General features: G+C 48.5%; 5 protein-coding genes across 5 annotated transcripts; 2 read left to right on the top strand and 3 right to left on the bottom strand.

Annotated features, from left to right (window-relative positions):
* Nucleotides 1-217: 217 nt before the first annotated feature.
* On the bottom strand, nucleotides 218-2,464 carry N7529_003680 (uncharacterized protein; the record flags this gene model as incomplete). The annotated part of the gene is made up of 1 exon (XM_057239207.1): nucleotides 218-2,464. The coding sequence occupies one exon, from the start codon at nucleotides 2,462-2,464 to the stop codon at nucleotides 218-220; it is 2,247 nt and encodes a 748-aa protein (XP_057098502.1).
* Nucleotides 2,465-5,688: 3,224 nt separating this feature from the next.
* On the bottom strand, nucleotides 5,689-6,508 carry N7529_003679 (uncharacterized protein; the record flags this gene model as incomplete). The annotated part of the gene is made up of 3 exons (XM_057239206.1): nucleotides 5,689-6,027; nucleotides 6,190-6,337; nucleotides 6,465-6,508. 3 exons carry the CDS (start codon nucleotides 6,506-6,508, stop codon nucleotides 5,689-5,691), a joined length of 531 nt encoding a protein of 176 aa, XP_057098501.1.
* Nucleotides 6,509-8,554: 2,046 nt separating this feature from the next.
* On the top strand, nucleotides 8,555-11,856 carry N7529_003678 (F-box/WD repeat-containing protein; the record flags this gene model as incomplete). Its single annotated transcript, XM_057239205.1, has 2 exons — nucleotides 8,555-8,986; nucleotides 9,037-11,856. 2 exons carry the CDS (start codon nucleotides 8,555-8,557, stop codon nucleotides 11,854-11,856), a joined length of 3,252 nt encoding a protein of 1,083 aa, XP_057098500.1.
* Nucleotides 11,857-12,622: 766 nt separating this feature from the next.
* On the bottom strand, nucleotides 12,623-13,626 carry N7529_003677 (translation initiation/elongation factor MRX8; the record flags this gene model as incomplete). The annotated part of the gene is made up of 2 exons (XM_057239204.1): nucleotides 12,623-13,064; nucleotides 13,112-13,626. 2 exons carry the CDS (start codon nucleotides 13,624-13,626, stop codon nucleotides 12,623-12,625), a joined length of 957 nt encoding a protein of 318 aa, XP_057098499.1.
* Nucleotides 13,627-13,798: 172 nt separating this feature from the next.
* Nucleotides 13,799-14,422, top strand: N7529_003676 (putative AP-3 adaptor complex subunit sigma; the record flags this gene model as incomplete). The annotated part of the gene is made up of 1 exon (XM_057239203.1): nucleotides 13,799-14,422. The coding sequence occupies one exon, from the start codon at nucleotides 13,799-13,801 to the stop codon at nucleotides 14,420-14,422; it is 624 nt and encodes a 207-aa protein (XP_057098498.1).
* Between the last annotated feature and the right edge of the window lie 204 nt (nucleotides 14,423-14,626).

Genomic DNA, 14,626 nt, shown 5'->3' with positions numbered 1-14,626 from the left:
GAGAAGACATGGTCTAGAAACGTAAACAAGAAGGTCATAGGAGAGTAAGAGAAGACAGGTGTCTATGTGGTGGCTGTTTTGTGACAGCTCGAGGTGCGGTTTGTTGGCCCGAGATGCAAAGAATGCCGAAAGGCTGCTCGAATTGAGTATGAATGCCAGAGAAGAAGATAGGAAAACAAGAAAATAGTGAGTGAGTGTTGATCAAAGCCATCGAGGTTTAGTGCACGGTGGTGATGTTGGGGCCGAAATCGAAGGACCAGAGAGGAAGGCCGTGGTTGCGCGTCGGCTCGCCGCTGTCATCAATCATGATAGCTTCACTGCTATCTGTTCGGCGGCGGGTGTGCTGTTTCTGGTCTCCCGGGATGGCGGGGGGAGGACCTCTTGGGGGAGGCTTGGGGGAAGGCAGCGGGGAGAAACGATGGATTGGCAAAGTTGGTGTCAAAGGCGATGCACCACTTGTGGCAGGGGATGGCAGGCTTTCGGAGTAGTCTGCGTTGCTGAAGCCAGGGGAGGAAATGGCGGTTCCGGCCTTGTGCTCGTAGTATGAGCCTGAGGATGCTATGCCGTCTTTGTATTGGGCTGTGCTCTTGAGTGACTGGGCGTCGAATGGTGGGAAAACGTTGCTGAGACGCAGGAATGAGGTGTCGGATTCGCAGAATGAATCGCGGGACGGTCCTGAGATGACGGATTGCCTGTCTGCTCCGACAGCATTGAACAGACTAGGGGTGACTTTGCCCTTGCGGACGCGCATCGCCTCGAGAAGATCCTGTTCTTGGCGGGTGACTGCGATGTAACGGCTTCTGCGGTTCATCTCCTTCAACTCTGCTGGGGAGCGAAGAGGTTGTTTTGGGAATTGCGAGAGAATGTCCGGCTCGGGAATTGCTGGGACTCCACTTGAGCGGCGGGTTTGGGTGGTTCGTTTAGTTGCTTGGGAAGTTTTGCTGTTGTGGGAAGAAGACTGGGAGACCTTGCGTGGGCGGGGTACTGGAGCTGCTAGCTGACTCTGTTCGACTTGACGAGAGCTACGGCTGCCAGTTGATTGAGCCCGGTCGAAGCGTTTGGCAGCGGTGGCAGTAGTCGCCTTAGCAGTAGCTGCTGTGTAGATTTCGGGCTCAGATTCATCGTAGGTGCCCACGCTGTCTCTAAACTTGCTTTCCTTCCGCGTTGGCTCTGTGGTCGGTGTCCGATCCTCGTCCTCATCCTCCGATGAAGAAGAGAGACAGAGAATGCTGGTGTTGAGAAGATCCTTGTTCTTCAATGTACTCCGGCTTGTCTTCTTGGTCGCTGAGCTCTTCTGGCTCTTAGGTTTTGACTCGCTGGTTTTCCAGGACTCCTGAGAAGTACTGTTACCGCGAGCACGAGCCGAGTCCGGATGTGAAGAAGGACTAAGGTACATCTCCCTGGGCTGGGACGAAGGAGTGCGGGGACGCCTCGAGCTCTTGCGAGGATCCTGGGGGCGCTGCTGTTCGGGTTGCAACTTTTCTGGGCTTTCGGTGTATACACTGGAGCGGCTGAAGAGCGAACGCCGTCCTGCGTATCTATCGAGGGCCAGATCAATCTCGCTGGTTCCTACCGTCCGCTCGAGTGGCTGGTCAAGCCACCCGCTGTTTCTAGTCTCTGCAATGGATGGTAAATCCGAATCGTCGACACCATGCTTGCGGGGATCAACCTTGGTAACTGATGGGCGGCGGGGATGTGGGTCGACGTATCTCCTCGAGTTTGCATCGCTAGTAGTGCTTTTGATTCTGTCAAGCTTGTTGGAGGGATCTTCTGTAACGGCTGTAGACACAGAAGATGGAGAGTTAACCATTCTCTGCGGTGACAGAAGTGTTTGTGGAGCGGGGTGCCGTGGCTTTGGGAACAGAACAGAAAGATCAATCCTTGGAGGACGCATCTTTCGTTTGGATTCTTTTGGTGGTTCCGGGGCCTGGAATGTCACCTGGGGATCAATACCCAGCCCATGTCGTACTCTCGGCTGCAGAGCTTGGGTCTTGGCGGCTATCTTGGCTTCCTTAGATTCCTTGGAGCTGAAGTATGAGAAAAGATTCGACGAAGATCCGGTATGGTGGACCTTCTTCGAGTGTTTAAGCAGCGGCGGGGCATTCTCATGCAATTTGTATTCTTGGCCCAGCAGAGGCGATGAAGCCCGCACACGAAGATTGAGGTTGTGATCAGGATTGGGGAGGGTATCCGAAGAGCTCGGGAATGGGACAAAGCCGGGGCTCTGTCTGGGCGCACTGCTGGTTGGCTTGATATAGCTGGGTTGTCGTGTTTTCTGAGCCTCCTGCCACCCACTGTGCTCTTGAGGGAGTGTGATGTCGGTTCCGAAAAATCGTTGAGCTTTGGATATTTTCCGGTCTGAGGCTCCGAGGTTCTCTTGGCTCTCCGTTGGACCGTTTCGTGATGGGTTGCGACTCGATGTGCGAAGCGGGACGTGAACGGGGATGGTATCTCGGTGGCCCATGGTGGAAGAGAGCAATCAAGTGCTTCGCATGAATTCGTGTGTGACCCTGGAGGTTCACAGGCTTTGCGGAAATTATGAATCTGCGGTCACTCGGCGGGTCTCGGGTTTTAAGTATGCTCCACGATCTACACCGCGATTCAAATTAGTTCAGTTCAAGGGAAGATTCCCAAGCTGGTTGGAATATACGTACCAATTGAGTGTTAAGAAACAATTTATGCAGTTAGTTCACGAGATCTGGGGTTGGGATCGGTTTTGTAAGGAAGCAGAGCGCTTTGGACCAGGTCAGGTTTGGATTGGTTCCTTTTTTCTTTACCTCTTAAAGGGGTGGCCCCACTAAGTCTTGGGGCCTTGGGACTCATTAAGGAAGAAAGATCCTCATAGGCTCATAGGATTTGGGACGGCCATGTTTCATTTATTTCTATTTATTTATTTATTTAGTCATTTTATTCCATTTTGTAATTCAGTGGAGCACGGCAAAGTGACAAGGATCGACAGGCTGGATATAGTATATTTTAAGTGTACAATACTGTAGAAATTGTACAAAAAGGAAATGATATTCCATTTTCCAAGTAAATGATAGGAAAAGACCCAGGGTTCATTGTGCAAGTAACCATGGTTCTTATAAAATAACTCAGGGGTCAACGATCCACGATCTCCACGACTACTTCGGAGTATATTGTATGTGACTTCATTACTACATAGATATTCATCTCTAGTTATAGCTCATATTAACCTCTCATATTGACCTTATATCAGAAAAACTACTGTCTGGGCATATGCAACAATTTGTATACTTATACCTACATATGTAAGTATGTTATAGGAGATTTACCCCCTTGCTGCGGAAGAGTGAACCTAAAAATACGCTTCTCGAACATCCTGGGGAATCCCTCCTTAGGAACGTGTGATTTATTCTCCGTCCACGCTATTGACGCCTCCAACTCCCTATATTAACTTATCTTTTTCTTCATTTTGTAATTGGAATAATCCTGATCTCTCCCCTTTCTACTCCCATATTAAAACCCTTTTTTCTTTTTTCTTTCTTCCCAACCGCACGGTGCGATCGTGCCGGGCTCCAATACAGGCTAGGGAACTCGAATTATGGAGCCTCGATAGAATCAAGTCGGCAAAATCGATCGTGTATCGACCCAACACACCGGCACGGCTGAAGCTCAACTCCGATCATATCCTAAATGCCCCATTAAGATAGGCTCTCCACTAAGCATTGTGTCGGTACAATATTGTACTGACACTACGTACATACCTACGAAGTACAAATATAATACTTTGATAGGTGCCTAATTGCGTGACAAATACACGCTCCCGTGTAACCCGCCTTTACAATATTAGACCGTCCTTGGGCCCTTCGCCTAAAAGTTATTGCGTCTGCCCTGGCATATGCAGTCCCCAGGAACTGGCAAAGATCGTCGAAATAGTTCGCAAGTGGACTGAATTCTTTCACATGCGTTCCTCGGAACTGCCCTGAGACATTGATCTAATGTGGATTGATGGGTTGCCAAGTTGACAGGTTGACAGCGCTGGATCGAAAACCAAATATCAACGTCGAGTTTGGAATTTCCCAACGTTTGCACAGAGTAGCAATGCAAGAATATGCAAGCCCGAACCTGCAAGCCATGTCACATCCTCGTGCTAGAGATACACAGATCTGATCGGACGCCTCCGTGCGCCAGCCCGTGTGCCGCGTCTTAGACCCACGCGGAACAACCTGTGATGACACTCCGGGGCGCAATTTCGTTCGGATCGAGATCCTCGTTTGTGCGAGATCTATTGGTCGAACGCAGTCCTGGTACGTATTCAGCGGCTTTTCCTATTTGATTTGGTTATTTCAAGGGCGTACCTTATCTACCAACATAATCAGCACGTTGAATGTTAATTTCAAAAATGGAAACCGTGCAAATTTACGATGTAAAAGGTAAAATGAACCCTTGCGACCGTGCAGACCGTTAAACAAAACGAGAGTGAAGACGTGCGCAAACAAAACAACAAAGAAGAAACCCCATTGCCTCAGCTGGGAAGAACTATTGAACCCAAACTAGTGGTTTGGAAGGCGGCTATGTCGAATGGTGCCAACACTATGAAAATCACCAATAGTCGATTCCAATAGCCTGATCTCGGAACCAAGGTTTTAAGATGCTCTATTGTCTCTTTTCTTCACTACTTTTCAGTAGATCATTGGAAAATCCTCCACATTCCACACGTTCTCAATAATAAGCTTTGCATCATCGTGGTAATCTACAGAAAAGAGCCAAAGGTTGGAAACCCGAATTTAATTTAGACTTAAGTAACTATAGAAAAGAAAAATCGCTGTGAAGCTTGAGAAAGTTTGAGCCTTACTCACTGAAGCTAACTATGTACCTATTTAAGAACCCAAGTAGACACCTACTTCTTCGAGTAATGCTGTGCAGCCAAAATTTCAGTCTCATGGACTGTGCTCCAATCAAAATATCCTATTCACAATCTGTTCCAATAATATTCTGGAACGAGTGGACTTCCGAGTTTTCAGACGTAAACAACGTACAACGTCGTCTACTAAAATCCAATCTTTTATTATTAGCTCCATGGCCTTCCGAATGAAGTCCCTCCTCATTCTAAACCGTCCATCCACCCCATACGCTTGATGGTCTTTAAAGTCCTGGCAATCTTAAGACTTTTTTGAGCTTCCTTATTCGGCTCAATCCGTATCCGCTTTGTCGCGCCGTTTGAGCTTTGCCCTTCTTGGTAACTCCTTGGAACCCTTCTGAGGTCTCGGCCTGATTCCCGCTTGGATTGGGCTTGTGGTGATTGGGTATGTTGTGTAAAGGAGGATCATTGGTTTGTGCCCCGTGTGGACTCCTTCCTGATTTCTGAGAGAGTGGTCTTTGCTTGTTTAGCTTTGCTTTCACTCTCAAGAAGTGATTTGGTAGGATCCCTGACTTCTAAGTCGCGGGATGTGACGCTTCCAGAAGACCCGTTTCTTGAAGAGTGACGTGGCAGGATTTCTCCATATTAGCTTTTTGCATTAGAAGCCTCGTCAGAAGCCTCGACGTGGTCCAGGGGCGAGTTCACAGGGTTTTGCATCTCGGAAGTCATATCTTGCGAAAGTTATATTTCCTTAATAAGGCTTCTAGTTTGTTGATGACGCGTTTCAGAAATCTCAGCGAACGTCATTCTCCTTCCGTCAGCGCCCTGATTGGGCTTGACCTTTTCTTGTTCTGCAGCTCGGGCTATAGCACGCACTCGGTCCCCATTTTGGGGTCCGAAAAGAACATCCGTGGCGGAATGAAGGCTATCGAAAGAAGAGCATTGCCCGCCAAAGTAAACTCTTCATCCTCGAAGCTGGAATACTCCGCTTTACCATCTTCATCTTCATCGTCCTCGAGGTAGCACTGATGCTCGCGGACGGTTGGCCGGGTAGCTGCGGGTGGAATCCCATACTTGTAGATAGTAGGTCTTGCATATTTTACTTCGCGCGTAGGAAGTTCACACATTCCCATATGAGCAACATCCGGTCTAGGATTTAGTAGCCGGGTTGTTCTACCCATTCGTATAAACATGATCAGTTCCTTCATTAGATTATTGTCGAAGTCGTTTCCTATCAAGCAGCTGTGGCAATAATGCGTGTCTGGGATCCGGGTGTCTTTGGTACTAGCAATTAGCACATTATTATTGATGTATCCGTTCGTGCTGTCAAACAAGATGCATAATCATACAGTTCAATCACTTACAGACTTGCAAATTTTGAAAATCGAAGTATTGCATTCACATCGGTATCCGCCCATGCTGCTATCTGGGAGGGTGTCGTCGCGGCCGATTGCTTCCTTGGCTTGGTTCTGAACGCAGTCCACTGTGCTCGCCTTGATAATAGCTTCGGGCCTGCTTTTTGCAAACAACAAATATAGCTACGCGGTTTAAACTGACTTTGACATTTTCGTCTTTGCTGATTGTTTTACACAGTCCCCAGACTGATGGGCAAGGAATCATGTTTCCCTTTCCGACTCACCAAGTGGTATTGAGGATTGCTGAGATCGCTCTGGTTTCCGCCATTTAAACTTGACTTTGGGCACGCCGATTTCTTCCAGATTATCTGCACCGCTCTCGTTCAACTAGACAACTTTCCTGTGCATGAAGCAGTTTGATGATGGCCTATATTCTCTCGTTTGAAAAATATGTCTTTTTCCCTGTGCTCTTCCCTGTATCAAAAGTCAGATCTTGCACATATTCAAAGTGTCTTATTTCGGGTCTACAATATCCATCTTAGGACACTTTGTGGGTCGATTTGCGGTACCACGCTCACCGGAATAGTAAAATTGAGGCTCCAACAGCTGCATGCAGATTGACTTGCAGCCATGTGGAGTGCTACCTAGGTATTTTCATAGATTCAAGACTCTGCTCCTTTCTTGTAGTTAGTATGGATTGATTGTATCTATTTTATACACGGTTGATGTCAAGGGGCACTCACAACAACAGCGAACCTTACATATTATCTGCTATAGTCTCGGGCTTTTAATATTCCCCTTTGTTGCAGCCATAAATTATATGAGCTTCTTGAAAAGATTGACATGCACTATTAAAACGGATTTAGAGGTTGATGATCTAGCATGGCGGGACATGGTGACTTGGTATGCTCCTCCAGGGCTGAAGTCAAACAAAGAGTGTTGCTTTCTTGGAGTACATGAAAATTAGTCTTGTTTATGATTGGGAAAAAGCAAATAGATCGATGAAAATTTTCTATAACAAGGAGCCTAAAATGAAAGAACCACAAACCTTGGAAGAAGAAGACTTGTATTGGCTTGGAAGAATTAGCAGTGCTAGATTACATAGCTTGGTGGATATATATTACCGAGCAGAAATGCTTTTTTTCTCTCTGACTCTTTTTCTGACCTCAGGAGTCGCGAGGAAATAACCTGTGATTTCAAAATGAATATTACAAAAAACATACGTATAGAGTCCTTTTTTTCATTGACTTCGAGCCCTTTCGTGTAGTTTGAGAACAAGTTCAGTGTCGACCGGTTTCATTCTAGATACTATGTACTAAGCTATGAGTCTGTTCGCCTAGAACCCCTCACAGTATCCTTGTTACAAGTGCTTATTTTATGATTTACGGAGAAATATTCATGTAGTTACCATGTACTTCGTAAGAAAGTTGGCAATGGCTTTGAAGGTACAACAACAGGGAAATCCCTAAATAGATTGTCCGAGGTGGAGCCGGATATAGTATTGCAAAAACAGATTCAAAACAGGGAATGGCATGCCTATAAGGGATATCAGGTAAATGACCTTGAAAGTAAATAGGGACATATGCACTCCGTACAATATCATTCAAGTTCACCCATGTGCCCCATGGACCATTCGGGGTCTGTTCACATATCGCATAGTAACGTAATAAACACAACAATAATACTTGGAAAATGCCAAGACATAGCGCCCCCACTTCACGTGATCTGGTGGCGACGGTTGATAACCGGATAGAACTGGTTTTGACAGTAATGATACTTGATATATGATATTAGAAGAGAATTAAACTTGAGAAAAGCAGGCATATGCTACGTGAAGCTATCGAGTATGAGCTCCGGGCTGACATGGTAGGGTTGTTTACGGATTATATTTTTGACGGTCCCACCTAGTAGTACTTCTATCTAAAGATTCTGCCGGTTCTAGAAGCAGGGCTTTCCTCCTATACTTAGATGAGTGATATTTTCCAGTAAGTTAGAGAAGAAAAGGGCAGACTAGAGAATTTGAACTTTTCAAACCAACACACACAGGATAGAACAGAAATTGCATAGAAAAAAAAGTAAACGTTGGGTCATGACATCTACCCGGAAGAATTGTTGTTCTCCGCCCCAACTCCCTTGTCAGCCGCCACTGTTCCTTTCTCCCCTTCCTTTGACTTCCTTGCTTCAATACTGTTTTTTTTTTTGTTTCCACCCCTATTCTTGCTAATCCTCCTTTTTCTTTTGCAAGTGCCTTCCACTATGTTCTGAATGACATCTACCCTTCGTGTAGATGATTTAGGTGCATGCTGAGGGGGCCCATTTAATCAACAATCTGGGACTCAGTTCCTTCGTTATCTACATATGAGCATTTTCAACGATGGCTTCAAATGCTGGCTCTCTACAAATCTCCGAAATTGACGCACCTCAAACCGGTCACAACGCGCCTGTACCTGCACCGCCCTCGTCCTATGTGACCCACAGCCCCGGATCTCGAATTCATACCCGAAAACGCGAAATGAATGATCGTGAAGTCGAGGACCTAGGCCAAGGGCCATCGGACACTGCTATCGGACAGTTCTCCTTTGCTCCAACTACTCGAACTACAGTGGTCACGACCACTACAACCACAACCACCTCATTCCCGCCTTTGACGATTCAACCCCCGCGCGCTGTGAAGGATTTGGATGCCCGACTGTATCCCCTCGCCTCGTCTCCGACCCCGTCTACACTGAGAAATCTCAAGTTCAAAATCGGTGACAAATCTATCGTCTTCAACGAGCCCGAGGATACGACAAGTGCTACCGCCGAGGTAAGAACCACCCCACCGTACCGGATTTTTGAAAGCTCACATAAATATAGTATAAAGAGAAAAACGAGGCGTTGTGGGCCTCAAATGGTCAAATTCGCTCAGTCAACTCGTTCATCTCCGAGGGCGAGAATCCCAGTCGGCGACTCGCCCCCTCAAGGATAACGAGCCAACCCTCCACTCACCCCTCTAACCCTCGTCGCCGTGCTGTTTCTCCCGTTTCGTTCACGGATTCTCGACCCTCGATTCTCCCTCGGACTCGCTCAAATCGAGTCCCTTCCGAGCCTATAACACGCCGCACCCGCCAGAGTGGCTTGCCACCAACTCATCTCGCCGCTGGATTGGCCACACCAGACACTGAAATCAACGTCGAGGGACTCGGTGAAAATGTGGCACCAAAACCGAGAATCCACAGTGCAGTGTTTCCCCGCAGGGAACCCCCTTTGCCATCACCTCTCTCCTCTGAAATTGGCGCCAAGGTCACGCATACTTCCAACCCCAAATCATACTTGCAGAATGGATTGTCTGGTATTCAGAAAGAAACCGTCCATAAAGAATTCGAATCTCTGGAGACTCGTGTGCAAGAAGCAAATGAAAGTTGTCCATCCACGGAAGAAGCCACTTCATTTGATCATGAATCGACTTATGGGACGCAGGAATCTGCGACAGAAAGACCGGAGCTCACCTCCCAGCTCTCGGCGATTGACAATGCCATGGCACAAGACATGTGTCTCCCGAGTCCCAGCCTCTCACCCGTCGCCGCTATGAATGCTCTCCATGGTGAATCGTTCGATTCAGAAGGCTTCGACAATGACACCGATTCCACTTTAGATCATAACGTTTCACGTCTTTCTAAGGCTTTGCGACTGCAAGAGGCAGAGAGCAGTTGGTCCAACAGCCATTCTGTCTCACGGTCGCCACCGTCACTTTTAGATATGCCTAAAGTGCTAGAATTCTTTGATTCGGTGCCTGATGAGGTGAAAACCTATCTCATGTACCAATTCCTTCGAAGATGCCCTAAACCTACTCTGCATTTCGTGGCCGACGTTGTCAATCCCACCCTGAAGTGCGATTTCCTCACTCTCCTGCCACTCGAACTCGGTCTCAATATCGTCAAATATCTTGACGTTCAGAGTATGTGCCGTGCTGCACAGGTCTCGAAGAGATGGAGACACATTACAAACTCCGACGAAAAAACCTGGAAGAATCTGCTCGATCAAAACGGTTATCATCTTTCAGAAGGAGAACTGGAACGGGCTATTACACAGGGATGGGGTTGGCAGTTGTCCAGCGGTCCTGAGTGCCACGAAGAGGATCTCAGCATCGTTGATCTGCCCAAGGTGGATAGAGAACTCTCCCCTGTTCCTTCGGCGGTCGGGCCGAGCAGCAGAAGCCCGCTGGCCGCCTTGCCGTCCAACAGACGTCCTAAACGAAAAGCAAACACTCGTGTCTCAAGCCGCAAGCTTGCCAAGCGAAAGATCTCTACTGGCGGCGAATACGCGGATCCAGATTGGAGGAAAGATATTGCTGCTTCTGAGACTCCATACGCCGCTGCCAATGCTGCTGCCGCTGCAGTGCCTTACGCTGAAGTTGGTCTACCATCCCTCCGTGGAATTTTCCTTTTCAAGGTTCTCTACCGTCGTCATGTTGCAATCCATAAAGGATGGATGATACCGGATGTCAAGCCGCAGCACATCGCTTTCCGCGCCCATGATCGCCATGTTGTTACTTGCTTGCAATTCGATGACGACAAAGTCCTAACTGGAAGTGATGACACCAACATCAACGTCTATGACACCAAGACAGGTGCTCTGAAGTCAACACTAAGGGGTCATGAAGGTGGTGTCTGGGCCCTTGAATATTATGGCAACACACTAGTGTCCGGCTCCACTGATCGCTCAGTGCGAGTCTGGGATATCGAGCGGGCCAGATGCACTCAGGTCTTCTCCGGTCATACGTCCACGGTTCGATGCTTGCAGATTGTTATGCCTACCGAGGTGGGCAGAGATGCAAATGGGCAGGCCGAGATCATGCCGAAACAGCCCTTGATTATTACTGGATCCCGTGATATGAGCCTACGGGTGTGGAAACTTCCCAAACCCGGCGATCCCTACTATCAGAGCACCCCTCTCTCAGAGGACACTAGGTGCCCATACTTCCTCCGTGTTCTCTCCGGCCACACGCATTCTGTTCGCGCAATTGCAGCCCATGGCGACACTCTCGTGAGTGGTAGCTACGATTGCACCGTAAAGGTCTGGAAGATTTCCACCGGACAGACTCTGCACACTCTCCAAGGCCACTCGATGAAAGTTTACAGCGTCGTTCTTGACCACAAGCGTAACCGGTGCATCAGCGGAGCCATGGACCACATGGTCAAGGTGTGGTCCCTGGACGACGGCGCCGTCCTCTATAATCTCGAAGGTCATACCTCTCTTGTCGGACTCCTTGCTCTGGAGCATGAATTCCTTGTTTCCGCCGCGGCTGATTCCACCCTGCGCATCTGGGATTCCGCTCACGGTCACTGCAAGAACACACTGAGCGCCCACACCGGCGCCATTACCTGCTTCCAGCACGATAAACAAAAAGTCATCTCCGGATCTGATCGTACCTTGAAGATGTGGGACGTCCGGACCGGCGAGTGTGTCCGAGACCTCCTCACAGACCTCAGTGGTGTGTGGCAGGTCAAATTCAACGACCGCCGATGTGTTGCCGCAGTGCAGCGTGACAGCCTGACATATATCGAAGTGCTCGACTTTGGTGCCAGCCGAGACGGAGTACCGGAAAACAAGCTTGCCAAGCGAATTGTTGTTAACCGACGCGGCCAAGAGGTCCCCACTGGCACCGTTGCCGCCGTGGATGACGACTCTGACTAAAGGCCTCGCTTTGTTCACATCACGACTTGGCTACCTGACGAACCAACCTTTCCTATTTCTACTTCCCTGTGTCTTTATTCTCTTCTACTCTTATTCCCCAATTCACGATACCCATCCTTACAGCTCTCGTCTTCCATCGGAACAAACATCCTTTGCATAGCGCGGTCGGCATTCTTTGGTCTTACAGCATTATGAAAGGGGCCAGGCGTCATTTTTTTTATCTTTCCTTGCGTCATCTTTTCCTATGTGTAGGCTGCCATCATTTTGTACCCCCCGAATATTGTCCCTCCCTATGCATCCTGCCATTGATATTTTTCTTTGTCCTTGCTTGATGCGTATGTGACTTCTCATGCCATTCCGTGACAAAATCGGCAACTCCACTGGGTTGGGCTGGTTAGTTCTTTTACATATTCTTCGTCTTGCTTTGTCTACACAGACTGTAATAGATTGATTACGTATGACCTTTGGTACACTTGCATGTAAGCCAGCTCTGTCTAGAAGGGATGTCTAGTATGAACACTGGAAGCATTTATATGCTTCCAGTCCAAGTCGAGGTATTTTATTGGTTCTAAATAAAATATTATTAAAAATAGGAAGCCATGTTTGTAACAGCCTTTTACAGCTGGGATCCCAATATTGTACCCTTCAGCTGTACGCAATTTGTTTTCGTTGGCAAGGGAAAACCGACATGGGCATCTCTCCCAAACAGTACATGCGCCAGGTAATGTGCTGACTAGGTCAAACAAGCCACACCAAGATGAAGTGCTCAAACATTCGTCATTAAAGGATCAGTGATGGATGCAATAGGGTAATGTTTTTGGATGTCATCGTAAGCAACTGTTTTCCCATCAATACCAGCAGCAGACAAAATCGACCAGCGAATAGCATCGATGCCCAACGCCCGACCATCCCCAATCCTAGCCTCAGCGCTGCAAGTCAGAATTTCGCCCAAGGAACCGGGTCCCTCTGCGACTTCGGGACCTGGCTGCACAATAGGCCTAATGCCCTTGAGTAGCAGCCGCAAACGCTCGATATTGGCAGGCGTTACGCCAGTCTTCATTTGTTTCATTTTCTTGACGAGGAACTTGTCGACTTTCGACAAGATGATCTGATGCGGGATGGCATGGTGTCTGAATAACCGCAAGATCTCTGCGTCCGTTTGTTTGATGCCGTGCATGCTATCGATGAGGAGGAATGCACGACGGAGTCTTGTATCGTTAGCCTTTCCCATTAAATCCGATCTGGACCGACTCACTGCTTCCGGCCCTGAAGATATTTCATAATTTCCGCTCCCCACTCGGCACGACTCGCCTTTCCATATCCCGGCATGTCAAGAAGAACGACCTTCGACTCTCCGCCTTTTGTCCCGCCAATTCCAAATGCATTCATTTCTCTCGTCCTTCCTGGCTTGGAAGACGTCCAGCAGACCTCCTGCCCCATTATGGCATTCAGCAGTGAGCTCTTGCCGACATTTGAGCGGCCCAGGAATGCGACTTCGGGCTCCAGTGAGTCCAGAGGCGTTGTGCGGAATTTGGCTGCGGACCAGAGTTTGATAGGGGAGTGTTTGGATGGCTCAAAAATGTCATCGGCGAAGGCGAGCTGTTCGGCACTGGGAGGTTGTGTATCCCAGTAGTAGCAGAGGTCTGATGGGGTGAGATCTTTGAGATCGCGCTTTGCATTTGGGTTTGGGTTTGTGGATAGCGCTCGTACTGCTGTAAATAATGACTTCTTGGGTAATAAGGACCCGGATAGAGGTTTTATTTTCATCATAATTGCTGAAGACCAGTCAGGAGTTGACAAGCAAATAAAATAAATTGGACGTCGATTTCTCCAGATCGGCAGCGCATGGGGCAAGTCTCCCGAGCCGAGACATCAGTCCCGATAAGAGCTACGCAGTACAACAGTGTACATCCATTCCCCCTCCAACGCCCACCTCTCCAAGATGATCAACGCCGTCCTGGTGTTCAACAACAATGGCCAGCCCCGGCTGACCAAGTTCTACACACAGCTAGTAAGCCCCTCCCACGTTCGAGACTCAGTGCGCGCACGGAACCGAAGCAGAACTCCAACTCACACGAACCAGGACACGCAAACCCAGCAATCCCTCATCGCACAAATATACCGCCTGGTCGCGCAGCGGCCAGCAAGCGCCTGCAACTTTCTCCCCCCCCCCCTCCTCTCGCAAGGCGCCAGCTCCTCCGCCACCGGACCCTCGGACGCCCCCACCCAAATCACATACCGGACCTACGCAACGCTGTCATTCATCATGATCTCTACGTCAACTGAGTCCCCGCTCGCGCTGATCGATCTGATCCAGGTATTTGTCGAGTCGCTGGACCGCATGTTCGAGAATGTCTGCGAGCTGGATCTTATCTTCGGCTATGAGACGCTGCATGCTGTGCTTGGTGAGATGATTGTTGGAGGTGTTGTTGTTGAGACGCATATCGAGAAGATAATTGCTGGAGTACGGGCTCAGGAGGGCTCGCTGGGTAAGAAGAAGGCTGTTCAGGCTGCTAGTGCTAGCTTAGGTCGGGGGGCGCTGCCTGGGTTGGGGGCGTGGAGGTGATTTTGCGGTTTTCCGCCGACTGTGTCTTGCATTAAAGATTAGAGATTGAAGGCTTTTTGTGTCTGATCTCTCTTTCTACGGCGTTATCATTGTTCATTCTAGATTTGCTTCCACTGGATTTGGGAGCGGTGTTGGTTTTTCGGTTATTGATATCCTCAAACAACATATGCCAAGATTTTCTGCAGCCCCTGGGGTTTATTTACC

Source organism: Penicillium soppii (genome assembly GCF_028829465.1).
Source record: "Penicillium soppii strain IBT 18220 chromosome Unknown utg000004l, whole genome shotgun sequence".
In the NCBI taxonomy this organism is placed as follows: Eukaryota; Fungi; Ascomycota; class Eurotiomycetes; order Eurotiales; family Aspergillaceae; genus Penicillium; species Penicillium soppii.
Note: the sequence above shows the minus strand (reverse complement) of the source record. Positions and strands in the feature narration are given on the sequence as shown.